General features: G+C 41.1%; 1 protein-coding gene across 16 annotated transcripts in view; it reads right to left on the reverse strand.

Annotated features, from left to right (window-relative positions):
• The window catches only part of Bod1l1 (biorientation of chromosomes in cell division 1 like 1), a 55,369-nt gene that overhangs the window by 21,777 nt on the left and 9,518 nt on the right, over positions 1-24,074 (reverse strand). For 2 of the 16 annotated variants that reach the window (XM_076546204.1, XM_076546200.1), the window contains exons 3-14: positions 23,421-23,611; positions 22,113-22,724; positions 21,327-21,476; positions 18,497-18,663; positions 16,677-16,788; positions 16,025-16,163; positions 13,519-13,591; positions 5,970-11,982; positions 4,040-4,104; positions 2,981-3,065; positions 1,528-1,553; positions 99-159 (exon numbers count right to left, since the gene is read on the reverse strand). In XM_076546204.1, the coding sequence (XP_076402319.1) occupies positions 99-159; positions 1,528-1,553; positions 2,981-3,065; positions 4,040-4,104; positions 5,970-11,982; positions 13,519-13,591; positions 16,025-16,163; positions 16,677-16,788; positions 18,497-18,663; positions 21,327-21,476; positions 22,113-22,724; positions 23,421-23,611 (7,694 nt within the window). Of the gene's footprint in view, positions 1-98; positions 160-1,509; positions 1,554-2,980; positions 3,066-4,039; positions 4,114-5,969; positions 11,983-13,518; positions 13,592-16,024; positions 16,164-16,676; positions 16,789-18,496; positions 18,664-21,326; positions 21,477-22,112; positions 22,725-23,420; positions 23,612-24,074 lie in introns of all 16 variants that reach the window. The other 14 variants (XM_076546202.1, XM_042285925.2, XM_076546203.1 and 11 more) reach the window with 7 other exon arrangements.

Consider the following 24,074-nt stretch of genomic DNA (forward strand, 5'->3'; position numbering starts at 1 on the left):
CACGAGAACAACTGTGAAGTAATAGAGCATACAAGACTCTCAGTGAATGATAATTATAATCAGCACTAAAATTACTACTGTGGGATTCATTAACTTACCTCCTTTGTTTCGAGATTCAGAGTGAATTTCTTCATTGATCTTTGAGTCTGAATTTTCAACCTAAATATACAATAAAAGGGTTCGTTATGGATAGTCTCAAGTAAACTTAACAGAAGATAAAAAGGCATTGTGTGGAACCTGGCTGTTTACAATACTGCCGTGTTCTCTTCATTTACCCAGAAGCTCAAGGATACAGAGGGCCTTCTTTGTGAAAAAATTCTAGCTTAAAAAGTTACCGTGCTTTAATGTTTATTCTCATGGTCTTTAAAATGATTTTGGAAAAAGCAAAATAAGAAAGAAAAAATTAAAGTTCTGAATTCTCTTCCACTCAAAGAGCTCTCCTCACAAGTCCTCTTTATCTTTAAAACCTCTGAGCTGTGTGCAGTGCACACACGTGCAATCCTAGCACCGGGGAGGGTGAGCAGAAGGACTGCCATAAGCTTGAGGCCAGCTGGTCTATATATCAAGTAACAGGTTATATAGCAAGATCGTGGCTCAAAAAGTTAGAAAGTCTCAAACAACAGCAAGACCCAGCAAAACTCTGAAGTGTCTTTTTTTGTCATAAAATTACCTATTTGGCAAATTTTGTCAACCATACTTTATTTTAAACTACACAGTTTCGATGTCCTACAGCATTTTACAACCCTAGCTACAGACCCTCATGACTACTGGAGGTTGTACTCTTCTGGGGACTTGGGGTGATGGGGTGACACACACTGCCTGGTGCTGTAGGTTTCAGCTTGGAGGGCAAATCAGAACCCCACCACAGGGGCTTCTCTTTTACAGCATAGTCTGTGAGCATCTAGGTACAAAGCTAGGCAGTTCAATGAGTTCAGGTGAGGACTGCAATGACGTCACAGTGCCTAGAAGTAAGCAAAACTCTCCATATCTTCCAGAATACATGGATGTTCTGGAAAGCATGGCTAAGGGAGATTTGTGAGCATTTTATTAAATATTCACCTCTGGTGTTATGTTCCCTACATATACACTGTGGCAAAACAAAAACAAAACTTTCAAGGGATTCAAAGCAATTATGAGAATCACAACTGGGGAAAAATGTTTATTACAATCACAGTTCAGTCTCTTCAGACAAGCTTTCTACCAGCATAAAGTGAAGTCTAACACTCAAACTAAAAACTCTTTTGTCTCTATTGCCAGGAAGACTTAAGATACTACAACTGAATGTGTAGTTCTATTGTAATAGAAAGCAGCAAGCTCAGAGTTCTTTAGCATAGCATGTAAGTGACTGTGGAAGAGGTCAAGGGAAAGCTACTGTCTGCATGTGAACTTGAGTGGAGAACATGTTACCAGATGGCCTCCGGTACAGACTTCTCACAAACTAGTTCTCCTCTCTCCTCATCCTTAAACAAAAACAAACCATCAACAGACCAAACTTTTACAGTTACTTACATTTTGTGATTCACTCACCAATGAAGCTTCCTTCACCTGCTCACCTGTTCAAAAACAAGATGAGACACAAGGAAACAACACTGTGTTTGAAATGTGGAGCAACACATTTTACTAAAGAGTTCCAGAGCAGAGGAACTGAACAAGACAATGTCAAGTGACCTGTATTTCTGTGGATCATAAAACTCTAACCAACCAGTTTTTACAATCTGAGTTCTGCATATTATCAGAAAAACAGCTTCTATTTTTATAATAATGTCTGTAGCCCATTAAGTCATGCAGTGACTTAACTATTTCAGTCATCTGGAGTTAAGGGAAAGGTGAAAGACCTTAATGTTATCTGCTAAGCTGCAGTTAACACTGGCTCATTTAAAAATAATGCCATCAGATGAAAGGTTAGAGCCTTTCCCCTCACACAGCAATGGTCTGTTTATAATCTTTGGAACTTGAAGTACAAAGCCTACTGTTTCTCCTCAACAATGACAGAATATACATTTTTCTTTTAAACAGCTTCCTTCTAAGTAAATAGATCTCTTATTGAATTGTACCTAAACACAGTAAAACAGTCTAAAGCTAGCTATGGGAACCAAAGACTGAGAATGCACAAATATTTCCTTCTAGACAGTGAACATTATGCACTATTGAAACAGCCATACACACTGAACTAATTTATTCATGGTTTGGATTATTTAACTTCAGCATGAATGACTTAGCATCTGTTGTAGTCTGAGGATTATGTGAATTTCTGTTTAGAAGGCTCCCAAGGCCATTTCCTTTCTAATTCTGAGGCTTTCTCCTAAAAGTATTGTGGCTTACAACAGAGAGTGCTGTAGACCGAAAGGTGATGCAAGCTGAGAGTGGTTTTGTGTTGTCACTAGGGCAAAAGCCAGAGTTCTAGGGCTGAGAGCCAAGGTGGTCAAGTGGGCACGTGATTGGTTGTTGGGAACACGCTGCAATAGTCCCCGGAAGGGCAGTAAGGGCATGGAGAAATATGCAGGAATTAAGCACCTGTCCCCTGACATGATTATTTGGAGAGGTCATATTTAAACAATAACCCTCCATAAAACAGGAGAAAAGTGTGTGTTAAAAACGAAAGAATGTGTGGCTCAAGGGAGAGTTCAACAGTTATGTGGTGTACTGTTCTTCCAGAAGACTCAAGTTCAGTTCCCAGTGCACTTATAAAGTGACTTACAAGTGCTTCTAACTCCAGCTGGAGAAGATCTGACAGCTCTTCCCAAGTCACCTGCATGCATTCATGTGCTCACCCACCCATCCACATCAACAAAATTTTAAATAAATCTTTAACAAAAAAAGGAAAAAAAATGAAGAATTTTCTCTGAACTATTTTAAAAAGTGAGAGGCAAATTCATAGTCTGTCACTGTTTTACTATAAATCTACCAACTTTAAGCTTCAACAAAAGATCAAAATACATGCCGGGACAGACAGTGTGAAGAACTGCTAAAAGTAGCTTACCCGATCCATTTGGCCTTCCAACACAGGGGTTTTCAGATGCTGCTGCAACTTCATGATTTGTATTTTCCTCTGAATGCACAGATGCCTACAAAATCCAAATCACCACAAAAATTAGTGAGGTGAGACTAGCTGGCAACTGTGGTGACAATACTCCCCTGCCCAGCATCTAGAAGCAATTTAAAATCTACCTTCCCATGAATTGAAAACTGAGCACATCAACATTTAAAAATACAGGAATGAGCAGTCTAATCTCACATTTCACCCATCAATATTTCTCTTACTGCAAAAGGTTAAAACTATAGTTTAGCACAATACACGTGGTCCTTCCTGATTGGTCCTACTACCTTGCCAGACAGTTGGGAGCCTTGTGTACTACAGTATCACCCATTCCATCTCTTTGCCTAGTTTTCCTCTCCTTTCTCTTCCAATAAACTTGAACTCTACTTCTAGAATTCTGCACCAATGTCCTTTTGCAAATGCTCCTTATTACCTGCCCAAAGCCCTTTTGGGGGTAACCCCCCATTCACTGCCAGCTTGTCATTTATAATTGGTAAGTGCTGAGGAATCAGTCTAGAAACACGAGTGCAAATTGTGCATAGTACAGGTATAATAAAAATAAGAACAATTTTATTCAAAATATGAAACCATGGAAATTTAAGCAGAGCTATGACAAGACCCAATTTCTGTTTTGAAAAACATTGGGCATGGTAATGTCAACTATAAGATGGGCTGGAACAGAAGTCCAAGTCAAATGGGAAGCCATTAAAGCCATCACTGAGGTGAGGGTGGTAGCTATGGGAACAGAAAGTCATGGACTCATGTTTTGTTGACAGATTAAACACAGATGAACTGAAGGTGACTCCATGTTTGCCTTGCGGAGACGGAACTGACAATGATACTTTTTACTAAGATTACTTAAGTTCTTAGCTTTCTACCCATAGGGTGATAATAACACCACCATGTGTCACCAGTATGAGAAAAGGCCGAACACTGACTATGTATGGATGGCCAATAGCACACACCACTTCCAGTCAAGACTTACTGAGCTAATGGTCTTACCTCAGTTGTCAAATTAGCTGACAGTCCTGATTCTTCTATAGCCTTTGGTGGTGACTCCATATTACCTAATGAAACTCAAAGAATTAATATAATTTAAAAATTTGAATGCAAAATGAATTCAAAATGCATCTCACCCAGAAAAGTAATGATGTGTTATCTAACTCTCAGAGCCACCTGCCCTTGCAGATTTATTTCACTGTAAGCAAAAAAGCAGAAAAAGGAGTACTCTGTGGATAAAAGGGGCTGGAAAAAGGAGTGGCTATTTGCTCATTTGTGGGAAATGGAATTATTTTTTGCTTGCATAAAAAGACAGCTGACCAGAAAGGGAGATAAAATATTATTTATGGAGCTATCATATTTCCTAGTATTGTTCTATAGCCAGCTCCATCAAATTTGTCCCTAAAACTATATATGCAACATTGTGAGCAACAGAGATTTATAAATGCCCAATCAAGAGGTGATTTATAGACCCACTTTACTTCCTGCCACAGTGAAATTGAATACAAAATTAAAACCTGTCAGGCAGACCCCAAGACAATGGGATCTTCTCAGGTGGGCAATTTTATCACATTCCTTTGTAGCTGTGGCTTCTGGTTCCCTTACCTCACACAGAAGCTAACAAAGAAAAGCCTTCATTTCCCCAAGAGCCTGCAGCTCTTTTCTTGTTAAAAGCCCTTCTATTTGCCCTTCCAGGGGACAGAAAACGGATAGAGGAATAAGAGTGCAGGAAAACTGAGTCACAAAAACCTTTGGAGGACTCAATTCTTTCTAGGCTAAATGCAATGAGAAAAGTTAGTTATTTCAACCCTTAGGATACTTCTTTTCTTCCATTTTTGTTCTTGGGATTATAAGTACATAATTTTTTCTCTTCACTTTCCTTTCTACAAGCCTCCCATATATCTCTACTATGTCTTTCAAATTCAAGTCCTTTTTTTCATTAATTGCTGTTACATCTCTCTATATATGTATGTATGTACTTATATATATTTCTAAATATATAATCTGCTCAGTATGTATAACATTACTTGTATGTACATTTTCAGAGCTGACCATTTGGTACTGGATAACCAACTGGTGTGCTCTTCCCTGGAGATAACTCCTTAAGACATTTCTTAATGCTGCTTTAAGTACCTATAACAAACAGGGCTAAATCTACTAGCATCAGTTTTCTGAAGCTAGACTAAGTGCAAGTAAGGTTGGTTCCATTTAAAGGTCCAGGATGCCATAGTTTATAAAGCTAGAATGGAGATGAATCAAGGTTCATTGGCCACTGCAAGTCTTATCAGGAACTCTTGAGTTTGTAACATACACTATTCTTCACTTCACCCTAAACACTTGTCACACTAGAATCAATGCCAGTGAGTGTCACATGAGGCAGAATTCATAACCGTCTTCCCACTGATTATCTGCACCCCTAGAGCCTAGCATAGTAGTAATTGTGCACAGCATCTGAAACTGGATAGTATAACTGCAACTATACCTTTGAGAGTGATTACTGATTTCCACAAGACCAGCACTCTCTGAAATCTCTCAAAAAGGAACAGGTACTCCCTCCCCAAAATACTCTAAAGTGTAAGTTAATGCATCTTACTCGAACAGCACTCTCAGTTAGGAGTAAAAATAGGAGCTGGAAATGTATGTAGCTCAGTGGTAGAATACACAAGAGGCCCTGGGTTCAACCCCCAGGATACTGCAAACCAATCCAAAGCAAGCAACCAACCAACCAAGGCACAAACAAACAAGAAACCCGAAGATGGCTCAGAAACTTGCCAGTCATGAAGATAAACACGTTTAGGTGCCTGCCCTCAGCCTCCTGCCTCTTCTCTACTGACACATGAGCAATGGGTCTAGTTTTAATATTTAAAACACAGGATGTTGTAAAATCACCTTGGTTAAGTGTTAGAATATGTAATTACAAATGGACTCTCACCTATGCCACATGCATTCTCCTCAGGAAGAACAGTGACATCAAGGCTTCCTTCCCTGTGGAGTGACTGCCTTGTACCAGGAACATGTCCCGTTTTCTCAGCAGACCTTTCACTAGTCCATGTGCCACTGTGGTCACTTTTTGCAGTCAAGCCCCCCTCCCGTTTTGGAGTAGATGGAGTTACAAGGCAGGTAGTTGGAAGGCCTGCTGTGTGGGAAGGAGTCATTTTTGACTGCTGGCTTGTAATACATTTGGTGGTAGTTTTCAAGTTGTTCTCAGGTGCCTGCTGGTCAGAAGGATACTCCGATGCAGCATCTCTGATGGGCAGCATGTCATCAGTTTTAGCACCAGTATTTACTGCTGCCAGACAGTGACTACTGCCAGAGGAGTCCTCAGATGTCTGTTCTGGTCCTTTCAGACAGTTAGTCTCAGACAAGTTGTCAGACACTGAGTTTGCATTCCTCTCTGAGCCCCTTCTTGCTAGACCACTAGCTGTGCTGTCTCCTGCTGCCTCTGCCTCTGCACTTTTGTTCTCCCTCTGAACAGAGCTCAGCAATGCATTCCTTTCTTTGGAATTGAGGTCTTGGCCAAGGCAGTCCTTGCCATGTCTCTCTTCCTCTCCTATGCATGAAGCAGTACCTGGCTGGCCTTGCCCTGCAGAGGGCTCACAGACCGGTAGTCTATCATGCCCCACCCTGGTGCTCACTGCCATCAAGGGGCCCACTTCTTTGACTGTTGTGAATGGCCCAGGGCACTGACAGTTATTCTCAGCCATGAGGCTGGGCATGGGTAGTTCACACTTACTTTGCTTTGTAGCTAAATGACCACCATTTCCTTCTGGGTTGTGTGTGGCTGGCTGACTCTCTTCATTTCTGCTTAGGCTAGTGTACATCAGCACACACTCTGTTGTGCTAGTGGAGATAATGGCAGCATCACTCAAATCTTCCCCTCTCACAGTGGTGGCCTGGTCTTCATCTGCAGGGACAGTACCAATCATGGCTGCTTCACGTCCTTCAGAGGTGCTGGTGGAAATCATGGCGGTGTCACCCGTCTCCTCTACTGGTATGACTGAAGGACAGATTGTTTCCTGAGGGACAGCACTGGACACAGAGCCTTCACAGTCTTCCACTGAACTTGTTGAGATAACTGCATTCCCATCTGTAACAGAGGGTGCATTTTCACTTACACCGGAGACAGAGGCTTCACATTCTTCTGCTATGCTTGTTGAAATGAGAGCACATTCATCCTTTTCTTCCTTGCTGGTTGAGGCAAGAGGACTTGTAGCTTCAGTGGGGGCACTAGGCATAGGAACCTCAAAGTCCTCGGTGCTTACCAAGACTGGACCTGGTGTGCTTTCCTCAACCGCTGCAACTGGCTGCTCACTTTTAGCACATGTGATGGTAGCTGCACTGGAAATGGGAACTTCGAATTCTTCCCCTATGCTTGTGGAGATCATAGCGCATTCATCCTTTTCTTCACTTCTGCTAGCAGAAGTCAGTTGGTTCTCATCCCCTGAAATTGCACTGGGCATAGGAGCCTCAAATCCTTCCATGTGTATTCTTGTGCCTTCCACATTTTCTTCAGTGTTCAGAGTACACAAATGCCCTCTTCTCACATCTATAATTGCACTTACCTGAAGGGTGCAATCGTTTGTACTAGTAGAAATCATCAAGCCATTGCCTTGACTTTTACTCCCAGCTAAGCTGTCCTGGTTGGAAATATCAGAACTGGCTGTAGAAGCCATAAGGCCATCACAGTCTTCATTTTCTACAGAAGTGATGATACCTTCATCTTTTTCCCTGGGTGACATGTGGCCAACTTCACATTCTGGAACTGCACCAGATACAAGAACGTCATCACTGCCCCTCACTAACCCAGTGGAAATAGTTGTATCTTCCACCATTTCTTTCCTGGTAAGCTGACTATCATTGTGATGAGAAGTTGCACTAGCCATAGGACCTTCACTACCACCTAGCACTGGTGGCCCATTGCTGTTTCCTGCAAAGGCACTGGTCACACTGCTTTCCACAATCCCTTTGGCACTGGAGCAGATATCAGTGTCTTTGCTTTCCTTCTCCGCACCACTCATACTATCAACGTTACTGTCATTTGGATTCATAGTGGTTGCCCCAGCCTCAGCATCCACATGCTCCACTGTAGGGCCACTCTGACTACCCCCTTCTCCACTCTCACAAACCAACATTCCTTCACTTTCTTCTAGCCCTGTGCAAGTTGAGGCATGTCCAGTTTCATTTCCTCTTCCAGTACTAGTCACAACACCTTCCCCCTCATCATCCTCTTCTTTGGCACCTGTGCTGGTCACAATGTCTTCATCATCACAGGGACCAGCAGCTACCAAAGGGATGTTAGTAATGTCTTGGGCCTCTGTGCTGTCCATTGCACTCTCAGCATTTTCTTCCGTTTCAGAACTTATGGCACAGCCTTCACTGCTGTCTTCAGAGCCTGTGCAATTTGCTGAGCCTTCCCCATCTTCTTCAGTAATGCCTGTGCTGGTGACTGCACTCTCACCTTCTGTACCATCATTTCCAGAACCATCTCGCTCTTGGTTGGCACTTGCCTCTCGAGGCTTATCATCATTTACTTGGACCACATCTGCACCTGTAACTACACGTTGCTCTTGGGTTCCCACTCCAGTTACCAAGCAGAAAAGGAAGTTATCACTTCTTCCTTTGGCTTCAGTACATGTCACAGTGCCTTCTGTTTCTTTTTTAGGATCAACTTGTGTCCTATTTTCTTGGGAGCCAACAACATCTTCACTGCTCACAGATCCTGCTCTTATTTCTGTTCCAGCACTTGTAACGGCTCCATCGCTTTCAACTTCACCAATAAAAGTAGCAGTCCCCTCAACTGTACATGAAGAACCATCACACTTTTCCTCAGAGCCTGCACTGGTTACTGCATCATCTTTTTCCTCTGTTGTAACACTGTTCACAGTGGCTTCAGTTTGAACTGTATGAGCTGCCAAGGGGCCTGCTGCTCTGTCTTCTGATTCAGCCACAGCACACTCTCCACTTTCTCCTTCCTTGGAACTTGTGAGCAAAGTCTCACTTTCAGCAAATCCTTCTGTGACAACACCCCTCCCCTCTTCAGCTGCAGCAAAAACAGTGCATTCACTGGCTTCTGCCCCAACCTGAAGAGGATGGTTTCTAGGGCATGCACCCATTATGAAGCCTTCGTCTGCCTCAATACTGGTGCAAGGTAAGGTCATCCCCTTCGCTCTTGTTTCTGATGAAGTGGTTGTGGCATCCCCAGCCTTCACTGGGTTTAACGTGATGCCTTTGTCCTTCCCTTCAGTACTAGTAGCAATGACAGCTTTGTCTCGTCTACCAGATCCAGCTGCTACCCTCTCCATTTTCCCATGCCTTTGCTGTGACACGGAGGCATTATCACGCCTAGCACTGGTGTCTACCTCATTGTTTTCAGTCTTCCTTTCAGCACCAGTTGGTAGTTTTTTATTTTCATCTGGATCTTTGTTATGCTTACGTCTGACTGTTTCAGGCTCCTTTCTTGTACTCAGGTCTACCACATTGTCAACTGCAGCACTGTCCTGTTTTACGTCAGGCTCTACGTTCAGATCACTCTCTTTTTTGGCTGTGCCCATCAAGTTCCTTTGCTTGCTAATGTTCTTACATTCCCCAGTCATGCCTGTTGACTTGCCAGCCAGAGGTATGCCTGCTTTGCCTTCTTTACCATACAGCAATGTGGCCTGGCCATCTTCAGAAAGGTGCCTTTTGCTCCCGAGGTTTGCTTTGGATGGCATATCTGCTGTGGAGCCATCACTACCTTCTTTGCTGCCGTTGGTCTTATGGACTTCTGACTTCTTAATAGTCAAACTTTGGTTAGGGCTATCAGAATGATTTACAAGGGAGGCACCCGCTGTGCCACCTTCAGAAATGGTTTCTCTGTCAACTAGAGGAACTGTACTTGAATCGTGAGATTCTTTCTGAGGTACAACAGTGGAGCCTGAGGATGATGACAGGTCTGAGTCTGCAGAGCATTCACAAGAAGCATCCCCTTGAGTGCCACATTCTTCAGTGGCTCTGGATGTGCCTTTCAAATTCTTCTGTACCCTCTCATTTTCTGATGGGGCCCTAGAGAGCACTCTCCGGCTCCCTTCAGAGTCTACATTTACGTCATGGGCTCCTCGCTGAACTGGATCTCTCTCCCTAGTTGCTTTTGATGTAGCACTTTGGACATGCACTTTCCTGGTCAAGGTGCTTTTATGGTCAGTATGCTTTTCAGAATTGCTAGTAACTGCTAGTCCACGCCCTGATTTACAGGCCACAGCTACTGGTTTTGAATCTACCGTGGAAGCTCTCAACTCATCCTTTAAAACCCCAGCAACAGCTTTATGTTTTGTAGCATTTTCAAAGTCAGTATCTTGCTGAGAACTATTACTGCTGATGTCCCGGGATTTAGACAGTTCAGACATATTTTCAACAGCTGCCTCAGAATCAATTTCCATTGGCTCTTGTTCTGGGATCAATGTGGTTTCACTGCTTTTTTTTGGTCTCTGCAGTGAAGAACTACTAGCAGTGCCTAAAATGGTTGCCGCTAACTTATCTTCCTTGGTCATTTCTTGTGATATGCTTCCTCTTCGGTTTTCACACAGCCTTCTACTTAATTTCTTTTCTATGACTGAGCCATTCCCTCTGCCCTTTTCATGACTGCTGTCCACTTCTTTACCATCCTTGTCATCTGGTTTATTTTCTTCTTTCTTTTTCATGTCTTTATTACTGTGCTTTAAGCTTCTGCTTCTGTGCCCATCTGAGAGCCTCCTCTCAACTTTGGAGGAGGCGGAGTCTTTATCGGCCTTATGCTTCTCTTTTACCAAGGGTAACTTAGCTCTGTGCCCAGAGTCCTTCTGAGCACCATGTGCTGAAGGTGCAGCACTCTCTGACGCAGGTTCAACAACAGTTTCTTCTAAAGCTCTGTCTTCAAGTTTGGACTTGCGCTGTCTTTCTGGGTCATTGTCTTCTGTAGTCTTCTCCTTGTCAGGCTTTGGAGTTGTCCCCTGCTTTGTGACGACACCTTCTTGTGACTCTGTTTCGGCCACTTTTGTTTGTTTGCCTTGACCTTTGGATTTAGACTTTAACACAAGCTTCTCTTCCAACAAGCTCTTCACTCTCCGCCTCTCTTTATGAGGCTCTTCTGGCTTTGAACTGCTATCGGCGTTGGTGGAGTCTGTGTCACACTTTTCCTCAGAGCAGCTCTCACTTCTTTTCTGCAATGGAACACCGTGCTGCTTGGAGCTTACGACCTCTTTCTGCAGTTTAGAGTCACTTGACCTTCTTGACTTGTGCTCTGCCTTGGCTTTTTCAGACGGCAGGTGCCTCTCCTTCTTGTTATCTTTACGTGCATGTTCATCTGTTTTTATAGTGTACTCAGAAACTGGCCTTCCATCTCTACCCAATACTGACAGTCTCCTTTCATTCCTGTGTTTACTTTTACGTTCAGTTTTATCATCGGAAGAAAGTTTGGTTTGCTGACTTTGTTTCTGAGCATTTTCCTCTACTTTTACACCTTTCTCAGAAGAGTGAAGTTCACTCTCATCACCTATTTTATGCATACCATCACCTTTGTATTTGTGTTTTGAAGACAATTTTTCTTCTGATTGAGCTTTCTCTTTCTCAGGTTTCTCCTTGGTGGGCTTTGCCTCTTTTTTAGGCAGGCCTTTCCCATGTGTTTCAGGTTCATCTTTCTTTTGAGACTTTTCATTTTTAAGAGTGCTTTTCTGTTTCTGGGGTTCATCCACATTAATTTCTGAGCGTTCTGCTTGCTTTTTTCCATCTCTTGTTTCCATTTCTTCCTGAGCTCCTTCCATTACAACGGGGGTGGATGTTCGTCTTTTATGTTCTCTTTCTACCTTCGATTCAGTTTTGTTTTCATCAGCTGGATGCAGAGATTCTGAAAGCCTCCGGGCAGGTTTACTTGGTTCTCCTTTCCCATGAGCATGTTTCAGGTCCTTGGAGGAGGCCTTTTCTTTTTCACAGTGCTGTTAGAAAGCAGAGGGTTCTTATGAGACACATTTTATATACAAACTTACTATTGGGTATATTTAGTATGTGAGTGCTAGACTTCCTGAGGCCCTTCCTGTGATCCATGGATGGTGGATGGATCCATGGATGATGTTGCCCAGTAGGTATTAGATATCAGGAAGCTGAAACTCACTGCAATGGGAGTGTCTAGATGATCACACTGAGTCTTGAATTCTTCCCAGCTTTACAGAACAGTTATTCCATCTAACTGGTCCATGCATTTAGGAAGTCTTCAATTCTATAAATGACTATAGTTTACTAATACCCAGTGGTTCTTAATAAATTCAAGCCAAGTGTTCTTTTCAGTATAAGAATATACACGTTGATGAGGTAAAGGCTTATTTTTAAATCTAGAAACCCAAATCACTTACAGAAGCCATGTGAATTTAAACTATTTGTATACTCTATTTATAAAATCTCCAATGTATACATAGTAACTGAGTAACAGTATAAGCATAGACATGTTATGGGGAGATGCTGGGGGAACATGCACAGCACCTGAACTTTCCTCTCCACTCCAGTTTTGACACTTAGTACATTAACATGTAAAACTTTATGAGATAATTTCCACAAAAAAAAACTATCACAAAAAAGTTAAACATTTAAATATATATATAGCAACATATCAGGATGTATGCTTAAATATGATTCTAGTTTCTGAATAAAGAAATTTACTGGCTATTAACAATTACTAAGTTATTAGTGTCTCTATCCCAGAAACATCATGAATTTATTAGCTATAGAACTATGGATATATTTAAACTCAGTTAAAGCCAAAATGTGTCCCAAGAAAATAAGCCAGGGAAGAAATGTATTCACTATATGTATTTTCACCCTAAGACAAGGTTTCTCTGTGTCGTCCTCACTGTCCTGGAACTTACTCTGTAGAGCAGGCTGGCCTTGAACTCTGCCTCTGCCTCCTAGGATTACAGTGTTAGAGTGCTAGGATTAAAGGTATGCACCACCACAACCAGGCTAATTTTCACAATTTAAAATCAGCACATTTTGGAACAATCTTAGTGTCAAATACAAGTGCTAGTGAATGTATCCATTCAGTATGACAATAATCAATCATTAAATAATTATGAAGCCTAGGAGGTAACATACAGTGAGCAAGGTCTCAAAAATTATTTTTTGTTAGCATAGTTCCCCTCCTATGTGAATGTAGACAGGAAACCAAAGAGATAAAGTAGAGGACTTGTTTAGGAGATTTTAGCTTTCTCTCCTCTTTCTTCTTATTGACAATTTTGTTATTGCTATATATAAGAAACAGGGTGAAGAGGGTACGGAAGAGAGCTTCCTACCTAGACAAAACAAAATCATATGCATTGACTCATCGCAACAAGGAATTCAGGCCAAGATGGGACAAAGCTTAAGAATGCTGAACAGAGTGGTTTTAAGACATAATACAGAAAAGATCCCATTATGCTGTTTTCGCTGCAAAGGAACATGAATGACCCACCCCTAACAAAAGGGCAAATAACAAGACGTACCTCAGTAGTTTTGAGGGCTTCTTTGGACTCTTCCTCAGTCTGCTGCTTCTTTCTGGAATTCTCATCAACATTCCTGAGGGGAGTATATCAAATATGACTTTCCATTGTGAATCTAAGAATCTCACAAGAAGTTGACAGAAAATCTTTCCTTTGTTGTGACTTCTCACTTCATTTAAACTTTACTCTTAGTCATCAGAGAGCACAATCCAATCCAATTGTGGCAGGAACTGCTCCTGGTGCTAAAGGAAAACATGCTACAAGGACAATTCCTAATGTGCTGCACTGTGAACACTTCATCCGCTATGCACTGTGACCACTATATCCGCTATGCAGACATCTGAAAGCCTCTCCATCTTTTGAGTAAGCAGGGAGGCTATTTTGATTCGGAGCAAGATGAACAGGGTACAATAAAACGGAGCACTGACTCCTCTCTCTGAGTTCTGTAAATCTGCTTGTCTTGAAGTTTATGACTAATTTACATAGTTGCAATGATGGGCTGGAGAGAGAGCTCAACCACTAAAAGCATCTGCTGTTCTTTTTTTAGAGGACTTGGGTTTGGGTCCCAGCACCCACATGGCAGCTCATAACCACTTTAACTGCAGTTCCAGAGGATCCCACACCATCTCCTAGTCTCCATAGGCTCCTGCACATATGTGGTACATATAAATGCATGTGTACACACAAACATATAAAATAATAAAAAAAAGTAAACTTAAAAAAATAATTATAATTTAATAAAACAGTAAAACTGTAGCCCATCATTCACATCACATCATAGCTACTTTCAGGAGTCTCTCTGCCTTTGTAATTTTTAAACAATTAGCAATGACAATAGAGTGCTTCAAAAATTAAAAGAACCTGACTTTATGTGAAAGGAAAAAATGATGGGATGATGTTAAAAAATAGATGCTGAAAAGATTGGTGAACAGATGCAACCACGGTTAGTAAGTGATCATCATAGACCCAGATAAGATACTTCTCCAAGCACTTCCAGGGGCCTATAAACTCCACTCTCTGATACTCAGGGGAAGCTTCGTGCTTATGTCTGTATACTTTCTGGGGTAGAGTCTAAAGCTTCTATCAGATTTTCACAAAATTAATTAAAACATTACTTTAAAATGCTATATTCTTAACACAGTGAAAGAAGATAAAAACGAACTCCAGGACTATCATAAACACAGAGTAACATCTCTATTCAAGGTGAGACTTTCTATAACCACTTTCTTTTTTTCCCTGACAGGTTGTTGTTTTCCTTATTCTGTTTTTCTGTTACGGTCTTTTTTTCCCCCACTACAATTATTTTCTATCACAAAGTAGTACAAATCATTCTCATGAGTGCATCAGTTTCTGTTTTTCAATTAAGAATGTCAAGGTCAGCAAGATGGCCCATCAGGTAAAGCTCCTTCCTGCCAAGACAGGTGGCCTAAGTTCTATCCCTGGGATCCACAGAGGATAATGCTCCCCCTAAAAGCCACAGGTTGCCAAATAAAAACCTAGTGCCAGGTATGAGATGCCTCCCCTCAAGTTGTTGATTGGGAGGGGGTCTCAGAGATTCCCAATAAAATATAGGCTACTGCCAACAATCTTAGTGGCCACCATAACTTGACAGTAATATCCTATTACTGAAAACATCACACACTTTGGTCCCAGGACACGGAGACATCAAGCTGGTACTACTCTGAAAGCATCTTCCCTGCTGGTTAGATTTCATAGTGCCAGAAGGCTCCTGGGGATAGAGGGAGTCACCTACAGTCCTACAGAGTTGTGGACCCTGTGAACTACAATAATGACTATCGTGGCAAGACATGCTTATAGGTACAATAGTGGCATGAATGTTCTAGGTGTAACTAATTTCGGCTGGATTTAAGGCCTGATCTATAAGAAGACACACATGCCTAGTATTGTAAATCTGACTTAAAAAAATGTATAATTGGGGAGCTCATGGGACGCAGGGGTGAACATACTAGCATTATTTTGTTAAACAGATACAATACTAGAGTACCCTATAAATTCTTATCTCTAAAAAAGCCAGGTGTGATGGCACACAGCTTTAATTGTAGTACTGGAGAGGCTAAGGCAGAAAGACCTCGCAGACCTCAACAGAGATGTTTCTTTGCACAAAAGATGGTAGTTAACACAAAAACTCACAAACCCATCAAAGTCACAGAGACGAAGTGAAAAGGACTTTTTTTTTTTTTTAAATGAGGAGTAGAGTCTCTTTCTAGAGCCCTGGAGACGAAGTGAAAAGGACTTTTTTTTTTTTTTTTTTTAAATGAGGAGATAGAGTCTCTTTCTAGAGCCCTGGATACCCTGAAACTCTCTATGAAGACCTGGCTGGCCTCAAACTCACAGAGATCCCATTGCCTTTGCCTCCTAAGTCCTGGGATTAAGGGTGTGCACTACCATACCTGGCTACTTTTTAAGACAGCCTATGACCACATTCAATGCCCTCTTCTGGAAGTACACCACTAATGTGACAATTAGAACACAGCAGATAAAAATGTACCTTGAATCTTTTCTTCTTCTTTTGCTTAAGGCTACTTTTTTCTCTAAAACTTTCCGTTCTTTAAGGACTTCTTTAATTCTTGGGGCTTTCAGTTCCAAAGTCTTGGTTGATGAGTCTTCTAGGTCCACACTACTTTTGCCTAGAAATAAAAAAATAAATAAATACATAGATAAGTAAATAAGCTTTACTTTAGAAGGCAGCTTTGTAACAATGCTGTATTTACTTTTCATTAAGGTTTTATAATTACTTTAAAACACAAAATATCTTTAATGGGCCCCAATTTCTGCTAGGAAAAACAGACCCCAATTTTGTTATATTTACTCTGCTAGATAAATGTCAGCACAAAAGCTGTAAGTACAGCTCTAGCAAGTTTGTGGTCTTGAGTCCAATCCCCAGCATCAAAGACAAGAACAGAAAAGGCAAGAGAAGAAGCATAGATGATGTAAGGTATAGGCTAGCTGTACAATCTTCACCAGAAACACTCAACTACTCTTACCTGAAATCCATTCATTCACTACTGCAGGATAAATTCCTTCCACACTTAGGAACAGATCACTTTATTCTATGTGCATATGCCACAAGCAATATGAGACTAACTAGAAGATGATGGCGTGCATAATGTAATCTCAAATGGCAGCACTATCTGCTATACCTTGGCTCTTCACTTTGGAAGACTTCGTCTTCTCTGCTTTCTGTTTTCGTTTTTCTTCAAGTTTTTCTCTATTGATTCGCCTTCTTAAAAGTCTCTCTTCTTTTTCTTTAGCCTAAAACCATAAAATTGCCTGACATATTATCAGGTAAAAGCAAAAACATTCTGAGAGAACATACATGAGAAAAAAACCTGAGAGTGCACCTCTGAGGTAGTGATCCAAGTAGTCAAAGCTGCCCCTGCTAACCAAGTTTTAGTTTGCTCTTCTGATGGTCTTACACATCAATGGGATATGCACACATACACGAGGCTAAAGAAATGGCTCAGTCGTTAAAAGCACTTGTTCTTACAGAGGACCCAGGATCAGTTCCTAGCACCCACATGACAGCTAACAACCATCACTAACTCCAGTTCCAGGGGATCCAACAACTTCTAAATTCTGCAGCCACTAGGTATACATATATACACACAGGCAAAACATACACATAAATCATTAAAAAATAAAATAAAAAGGAGACATACACTATGTATACATAGGCACTGGTGTGACTGTTCTATTTTGACAGCTACCAGATGACAGAAGGCACAGATAAGAAAACTTTTAATTACTGTTTTGTTATTCTTACCACTCCTTTCTGGCTCAGAGCTCAGAGGCAAAATTTAAAAAATCCTAAGCAGGTGCAAAGCTCTTATCCAATATTCTCTCTAAGAAATAAGCCTAGAAGGAAAGCTAGCTAGCAATCACACTTTGTAGTGTTTTCTGCAACATTCCCTCATCTTGAAATAAGAAATTTTTCCTATTTTAATGCTTCTTAAATTGTAAGCCATTTAAGAACCAATGAATTTTGTTATTTTGTTTAAGAATCTATCATTAATTGAATGGGACTTGATAGGTGGAAGCATTTTCAAGCCCAGGCAATCAGTGGACTGCATTTTCCTCAATACTATACTAGTTGCACACTGTATCTTTATGAAACAGACTGCTGCATTTTTTCTCTTTTGACAGTAACAATGATATAATCACCTTTGTGTCAGTCTATGTAGTTCCATGGCAAGCTCCCTGAGGGCAAGGCCATGTCTGCTCTGTGCATACTAGTACCTTGGACAGACTATTACTCAAATTTTGTCAACCTGGTGCAGCAGGCTAAATCACAGCAGTTCTCAACCTGGGCATCATGATCCCTCTGAGGGTCAAACAGCCCTATCACAGGGGGTTCATATTAGACATCCTGCATATTAGATATTTACATTACTGCTGTGGGATGTCTTTCTGTATGCTATGAATATGTGTTACCCTCATTGGCTACTAAATAAAGCTGCATTGACCTATGGCAGGGCAGGATGGAGCCAGGTGGGAAAATGCAGGAGATAGTGAAAGGAGAAAGGAGAATAGGAGGAGACGCCAGCTTGCCACCCAAGGAGCAACATGCCAGCAGACCAGTAACACCACGGCTATGTGGCAATACATAGATTAATAGAAATGGGTTAATTTAAGATGAAAAGAGCTTGCTAGCATGAAGCCTGACCCATAGGCCATACAGTTTGTAAATAATATAAGCCTCTGTGTGTTTACTTGGGACCAAGCAGCTGCGGGACGTGAGTGGGAGAGATTCGTCCTGATTGTGGGGCTAGGCAGGACTTGAGAAACCTCTGGTTACACATTACAATTCATAACAGTAGCAAAATTACAGTTATGTAGTAGCAATGAAATAATTTTATGGTTTGGTTGGGAGTCACTAATATGAGGAACTAGATATTAAAAGGTCACAGCACTAGGAAGGTTGAAGACCACTGCTAATCAGCAAGGGATCAACTGGACTTACAATGGACTGCCGCCGTTGTTCTACTGTGAGTTCATCATCAGAATCACTGTAGTACTTTGAGTAAAGATAAGGTTTGTGAACATAAGCATGCCGTACACTTCTGGCTTTTCCATCACTAGAATCACTGGTTTGAGGTTTTGTTTTATTCTGTTTGTTTTTCTCTTCATCTGGAAAGAAGTCAATATAAAGAATGAGTGCTTCTGTAATTAGCAACAGCATCAACATGTCACATAAGCAGTAAAAAACACCAATATACTTTAAGTATATTTAAAGTCCAAAGGGGTGTCTGCATGAGAAAGTTCAGAAGTTGACATTTTAAAAAAACAAGTCACTTCACATATAAAGTCAGAGCAGGAAAAATTAGACACTGTAAATACTTGTGTTACTAAAAGAAAAATGAAGTATAGATGAAAGTTGCCAGAGCTGATCTTAACAAAGAGCAAGCAGGGCATGCCGAGAACTAGGCTCCACTCTGTGCCTGGAGCAGCGTGCTTTTGCAGGCTCAACATGGAAGCCAAGTAACACTTTACTGGACTCACTACTGCGAGGCCTTTACCTGAGTATCATCTGATGGAAGGACCCACTCAGGAAGGACCCAGTCTCAGCTGAAGTTTCCCCTTCCTCTTTATGCCATTTGGATTTATTAAGTCAGGAGCCACCTTAGCCTTTTGCTCCTCCCAGTTATTTTAACAATGTATTTTGACAAACAGTTAATTCTCGTTTGTCAGTAGACTGGATATGAATGGTTTTGTCCTTGTTGAGGAAATTCACTTGAAACTGCACTTTAAAGTACACTGGAGATCTTATTTATTTATTTTAGTTTTTGGAAGAAGGGTCTTCTGGCTGTCCTGGAATTCAGTATGTACACCAGACTGGCCTCGAGCTCATAGATATCCACCTGCCTCTGCCTCCCAAGTGCTGGGATTAAAGCTGTGCACCACCTCACCCAGCTCAGACTTGACATCTTAATGCCTACTTGTGAATTCAGGGAAAAGGCAGGAATCAATCACTTTATCAATCCTACATTAGGAAGGCAATCTTTCCATCTGACACAGTAGAAATGGAGAAAAAGGAATGTTTTCATTTCCTATTACTTGTTGCCATTAGTGAGCTTCTTATATTTTAGAGCCTATGCACATAAAATCTAGCCCCATCCAAGAAAGCATCCCAACAGACCCCAAAGCATCAGCAGACTAGAGAAATCACTCAGGAGGGGAAATTCTCAGGATGGGAACTAGTCTTCTCTCAAAGGCAGTACAGTGAGGACCAACATCAGTTAGGGTGCACTGCTGGATCCTACTTTGAATATATAACTTGGTTTCTCCTGGAGAAACACATAAAAGTTAAAGACATGAAGACTAAGAAAATTATCTGTGGAGTTAGCAGGTTCTACTTTTTTCCCCGGAGGTTCTCCCTAGGCATCTGTTAGGATAATCTTTTTGTACACTGTGTGAAGATGTGTCTCTGTCCTTCCTCATTGCCTAAGGCAGCTTCTGACTGGTTTAATAAAGAGTTGAATGGCCAATAGGTAAGCAGGAGAGGAAAGACAAGACTTCCAGGGAGAGATAGGAACTCTGGGAAAGACACAGGAGTTTTGCCAGCTAGATGAGAAGGAAGTTGGATGTACAGTATTGAGGAGAGGTAACGAGCCATGTAGCAGACCATAGATTAAAATAAGTGGGTTAATTAAAGTTTTAAGAGTTAGTTGGGAACAAGCCGCAGCTGAGTCCAAGCTTTCATAATTAATAAAAAGTCTCTGTGTCATTATTTGGGAGCTGGCTACAGGCATCCTATGTAAAGCTAGCAGGAAATGTAAAGAATGCTGCCTACTAGCAAGAGTAGGTAAAACTTCACTATGCCAAGGCAAAGAGCAGCATGATGTACAAGCTCCAAGTAGACTCAGGTTTGGATTCTGCCCTAGCTAGTGGCTTTGTGACTTTGGATTGGACATACTTCAGCTTTGTTCCCTTTGTTGTGCCTCCTGCCAGCGCTGCAGGAGCTAAGACACAGTCTCTGGACTGTGAGCACTTAGGAAGAGTTAGCTGACAAGCAACTGTATAATAAAGACTTCAGCTTTGCCCAGAGAGAACTGACATTTATCCTAGGCTTCTGAAAGGTCATCTCTATGCTCCTAGGATGCTGCACTTGACTGGTGTGTTTCTGCTTGCCTGCTTTTCTTAAGGTCAAATCAAAGTCTACTATGGTTAGGATCAGGGAATGGGGGTTGGGTCCTGCAGCAAGTCCTTCTGAGGGTCTAGAGACATAAGGGCAAGGAAGTCTTTATGACTATATCCTGGAACCCAAGTAAGAATTTCAAACTAAAGTACTGGTGAACTTTTGTGGTTGATCATATATTATTCCTATTACAGAAATGCAGGTCAAGGAAGTAAAATTTCCCACAACTCCAGAGAGAATATGCATAGAGCTCCTGTTTGGGACATTTCTGGACTTTAGCTCTTTATTAAACCATTCAGAAGGTGTCTTTTAGGACTCCTGTATTTCTAACTGGTGCCAGAAGTGAGGGCAGTCTTCCAGCTTGTACTTCTGTTAAGTGTCATTTATACATAACAAAAGCAGCTCTATGTGTACTATCTCCTCTCAGTCTTGCAATAGTCTCAGATGATGGTCCTGGCCATGGAGGACTGAGGTTTGTAGTAACATGTACAAGGCTGATTAGACAGAAACCCTACAGTTCAGTCAGAGGCCAGTCTTGCAATTACAAGGTAGCAGGCTCTTGCTAGGCCACACTCTGTCAAGAAGTAGGCACTAGAACAGAATACAAATAATGCTTAACAGAAACATCACAGAGACATTGAGAAAAGTGCATTACCATCTGATGTAATCTCGCCTTCTTCCATGCTATCAGACACGACAACTTCCTCTTCTGTGTCTTCTTCAAAAGATGAAAGGTCGCTGGTGTGGACAGAGCTAACTGTGATGTCAGTGAGGCCATCTACATCAGAATCCATCAAAGAGCAATCTTAAAGAAGAAAATGAAATAAACAACTGGTCATAAGAATATATTCAAAACCTAAGCCCTAAATATTAAAAATTTCCTGCTTTAAATAGATGTCAGAGAAATCAGCTATCAGAAAGGCAGCTATCTTAATAAAATACAAAGGTAAAATAGTAACCTGCAAAAATAACTTTTATTTTGCAATGTAAAAATATGCACAAATGTAAATTTTAAGTAACTGATTATTAATTACTACCTGGTATTTTGAAGATTAGCACATACAGCTTAAGTTGCTTGGAACAGTGTGAATAAATAACACAAATTACAAAGTTTGTAGCTTTTCTGTTAATTTTCTTTGTGAACAGACACATCAGTATAGTAAAGAAATTATAAATATTAATTGTCTCTCTTCCCCCTAGCCCAAATGGGCCTGATTATTTAGCCCAGGCTGGCCTGGATTCTGCAATCATCATGCTCAATGCTGGGATTATTGCTGTGTGCCACCATGCCCAGCTTATTACTTTTATAGTTTTACAAGTTTTCAAGTCTGACATGGAAGCATCAAAACAAATCATTAAAATCCGAAGCCAAATGTGACACTGTCCCTGTTCCCCTAAGGAACAGTCTGCTCTTGAAAGAAACATGGACGAGTGCACGCACCTTCTCTTGTCCCCTCGGCAGCCCTGGCTCTGCTGTTGATCTTTTCGGAAGGAAGCTTCATGCTCTCTACATCTTTGTCCTTTGCTTGTTTCTCATCTTTTGCTTTCTGCGTATCTTCGCTCCTTTTAGAGTGATCAATTTTTTTTTCACTCTTTTCTTTCTTTTCTTTCTTTCTTTCTCCTTTCTCATTACTGTCTGGTTTCTTTTCCCCTTTGTCCACTAATTTATTTTTTTGGTCACTACTTTCCTGCTGAGCATCCTTACTCAGTAAAAGTAAGCTATTTTCTTTCGTGTGATTTTTAGTTTCTTCCACTGGACAAGGGAGATCACTAGGTTCTTCTGACTTGGGAGCAGTTTCCATGCCCTCGGCTCCAGAATCAGGGGTAGCCTTTTCTTTATCAGCTCCATCCTCTGCGCCTCTCTCTTTGTCAGTGCTGATGTCAGTACTGGGCTGAGATGAGAGTTTTCTGGGTACTCTCTCATTGGCCTTGGCATTTGACATTTCTGTTGAAGCTCGGGCAGCATTAGCTTCTTGGTTAAGAGAAGTTATGGTTTCCAAGATTGACATGGCATCACTGGCTACATTAGCACTGGGCCCAGGAGCAGGAACACCTTCAAGGAGAAGATAAGACTTGGAATAAATTCATTCAAAAAGCACACCCATCCACTTCATCTACACAACACACCACTGTTAGAAGCTGGGCAGAAATGCATGTTCCTGTAGGTTTTCAGGTACAGCGCTGTCACAAATTTCAATCTCCTGAGTACAGTGTCTTATAGGAAGGGCACCAATACATCTGAGAACATTCTAGTTGTGAGAAGAATGCCTTCACTAATTTTTTTCAGTTACTTCCTCTCTTACAGTGATCATGCACACATAAACTCGTTATTATTAACATGCTTTTTAAAATAAATTTCAAAAAAGAAATGTTGGGCTGGAGAGGTGGCTCAGAGGTTAAGAGCACTGCCTGTTCTTCCAGAGGTCCTGAGTTCAATCCCCAGCAACCACATGGTGGCTCATAACCATCTGTAATGAGATCTGGTGCCCTCTTCTGGAGTACAAGCATGCAGAAAGAATACTGTATACATAGCAAATACATAATATTAAAAAATTTAAAAAAAAAGGAAACCCCAACACTCTAGCTAAAAAAGAAATGTCATGCCAGTTGATGAATCTGAGCAATATTGAAAGTACATATAATCTCACTTGAGTAGCTAAATGGAGCAAGTGTTAAAGAACCAAATATCCCTAGGTAGGCAACCAGATCAAGGAGAGCACAGCAACTGACAAGAGTAAAACCAAAGCACCTTGGGGAACGACGGAAGAGTCCGGCTTCTCATCCTCAGGAGCCGTGCTGCCAGTCGCTTCCTCCTTGTGATTCAATGTGGCCAGAAACTCATGCACAGCCTTTTCCACCTGAGGCCTGAACGTGTGGTTGATCTTTGGATCCACAACCTGAGAAATAATTCGGTCGATACCAGACTCCAGCATTCCTGATCTGAAACACAGGTAATTCACAGAAAGGAAAAGAAATAATTTATATTAGTTGCATAAAATATTTTAAATAAAATAGTATATACTATAGATATGTTCCACCTTCAATAGTCTGTTTGGGCAGTTTAATACAGTAGTGGTTTTAGGTATGCTATACTATAAAGACATTTGTAAACGATCCACCAATGCATCACTGGTGGAAAAACTAACACATATAAAAGGCCTTTGAAGTTGTTTCAGCACTACAGAACACAAGAGAGGGGGTGCTTCTTCTCTCAGCCTCCATCCCTGGAACACAAGAGCACCTCACGACTGATGAGTTCCAGGCCTAAAGTAAATCTCTCAATGTTGAAACTTTCTTTTTTTAAAAATAGAAAATATAAACTTTTTTATAAGTCTTAGAGTTTCCAGTTAAAGTGAAGAATATACACAAAGTATAATTTCATCAAATTAAGAAACAAGAAACA

The sequence above is a fragment of the Peromyscus maniculatus genome, chromosome 10 (genome assembly GCF_049852395.1).
Source record: "Peromyscus maniculatus bairdii isolate BWxNUB_F1_BW_parent chromosome 10, HU_Pman_BW_mat_3.1, whole genome shotgun sequence".
NCBI classification, from domain to species: Eukaryota; Metazoa; Chordata; class Mammalia; order Rodentia; family Cricetidae; genus Peromyscus; species Peromyscus maniculatus.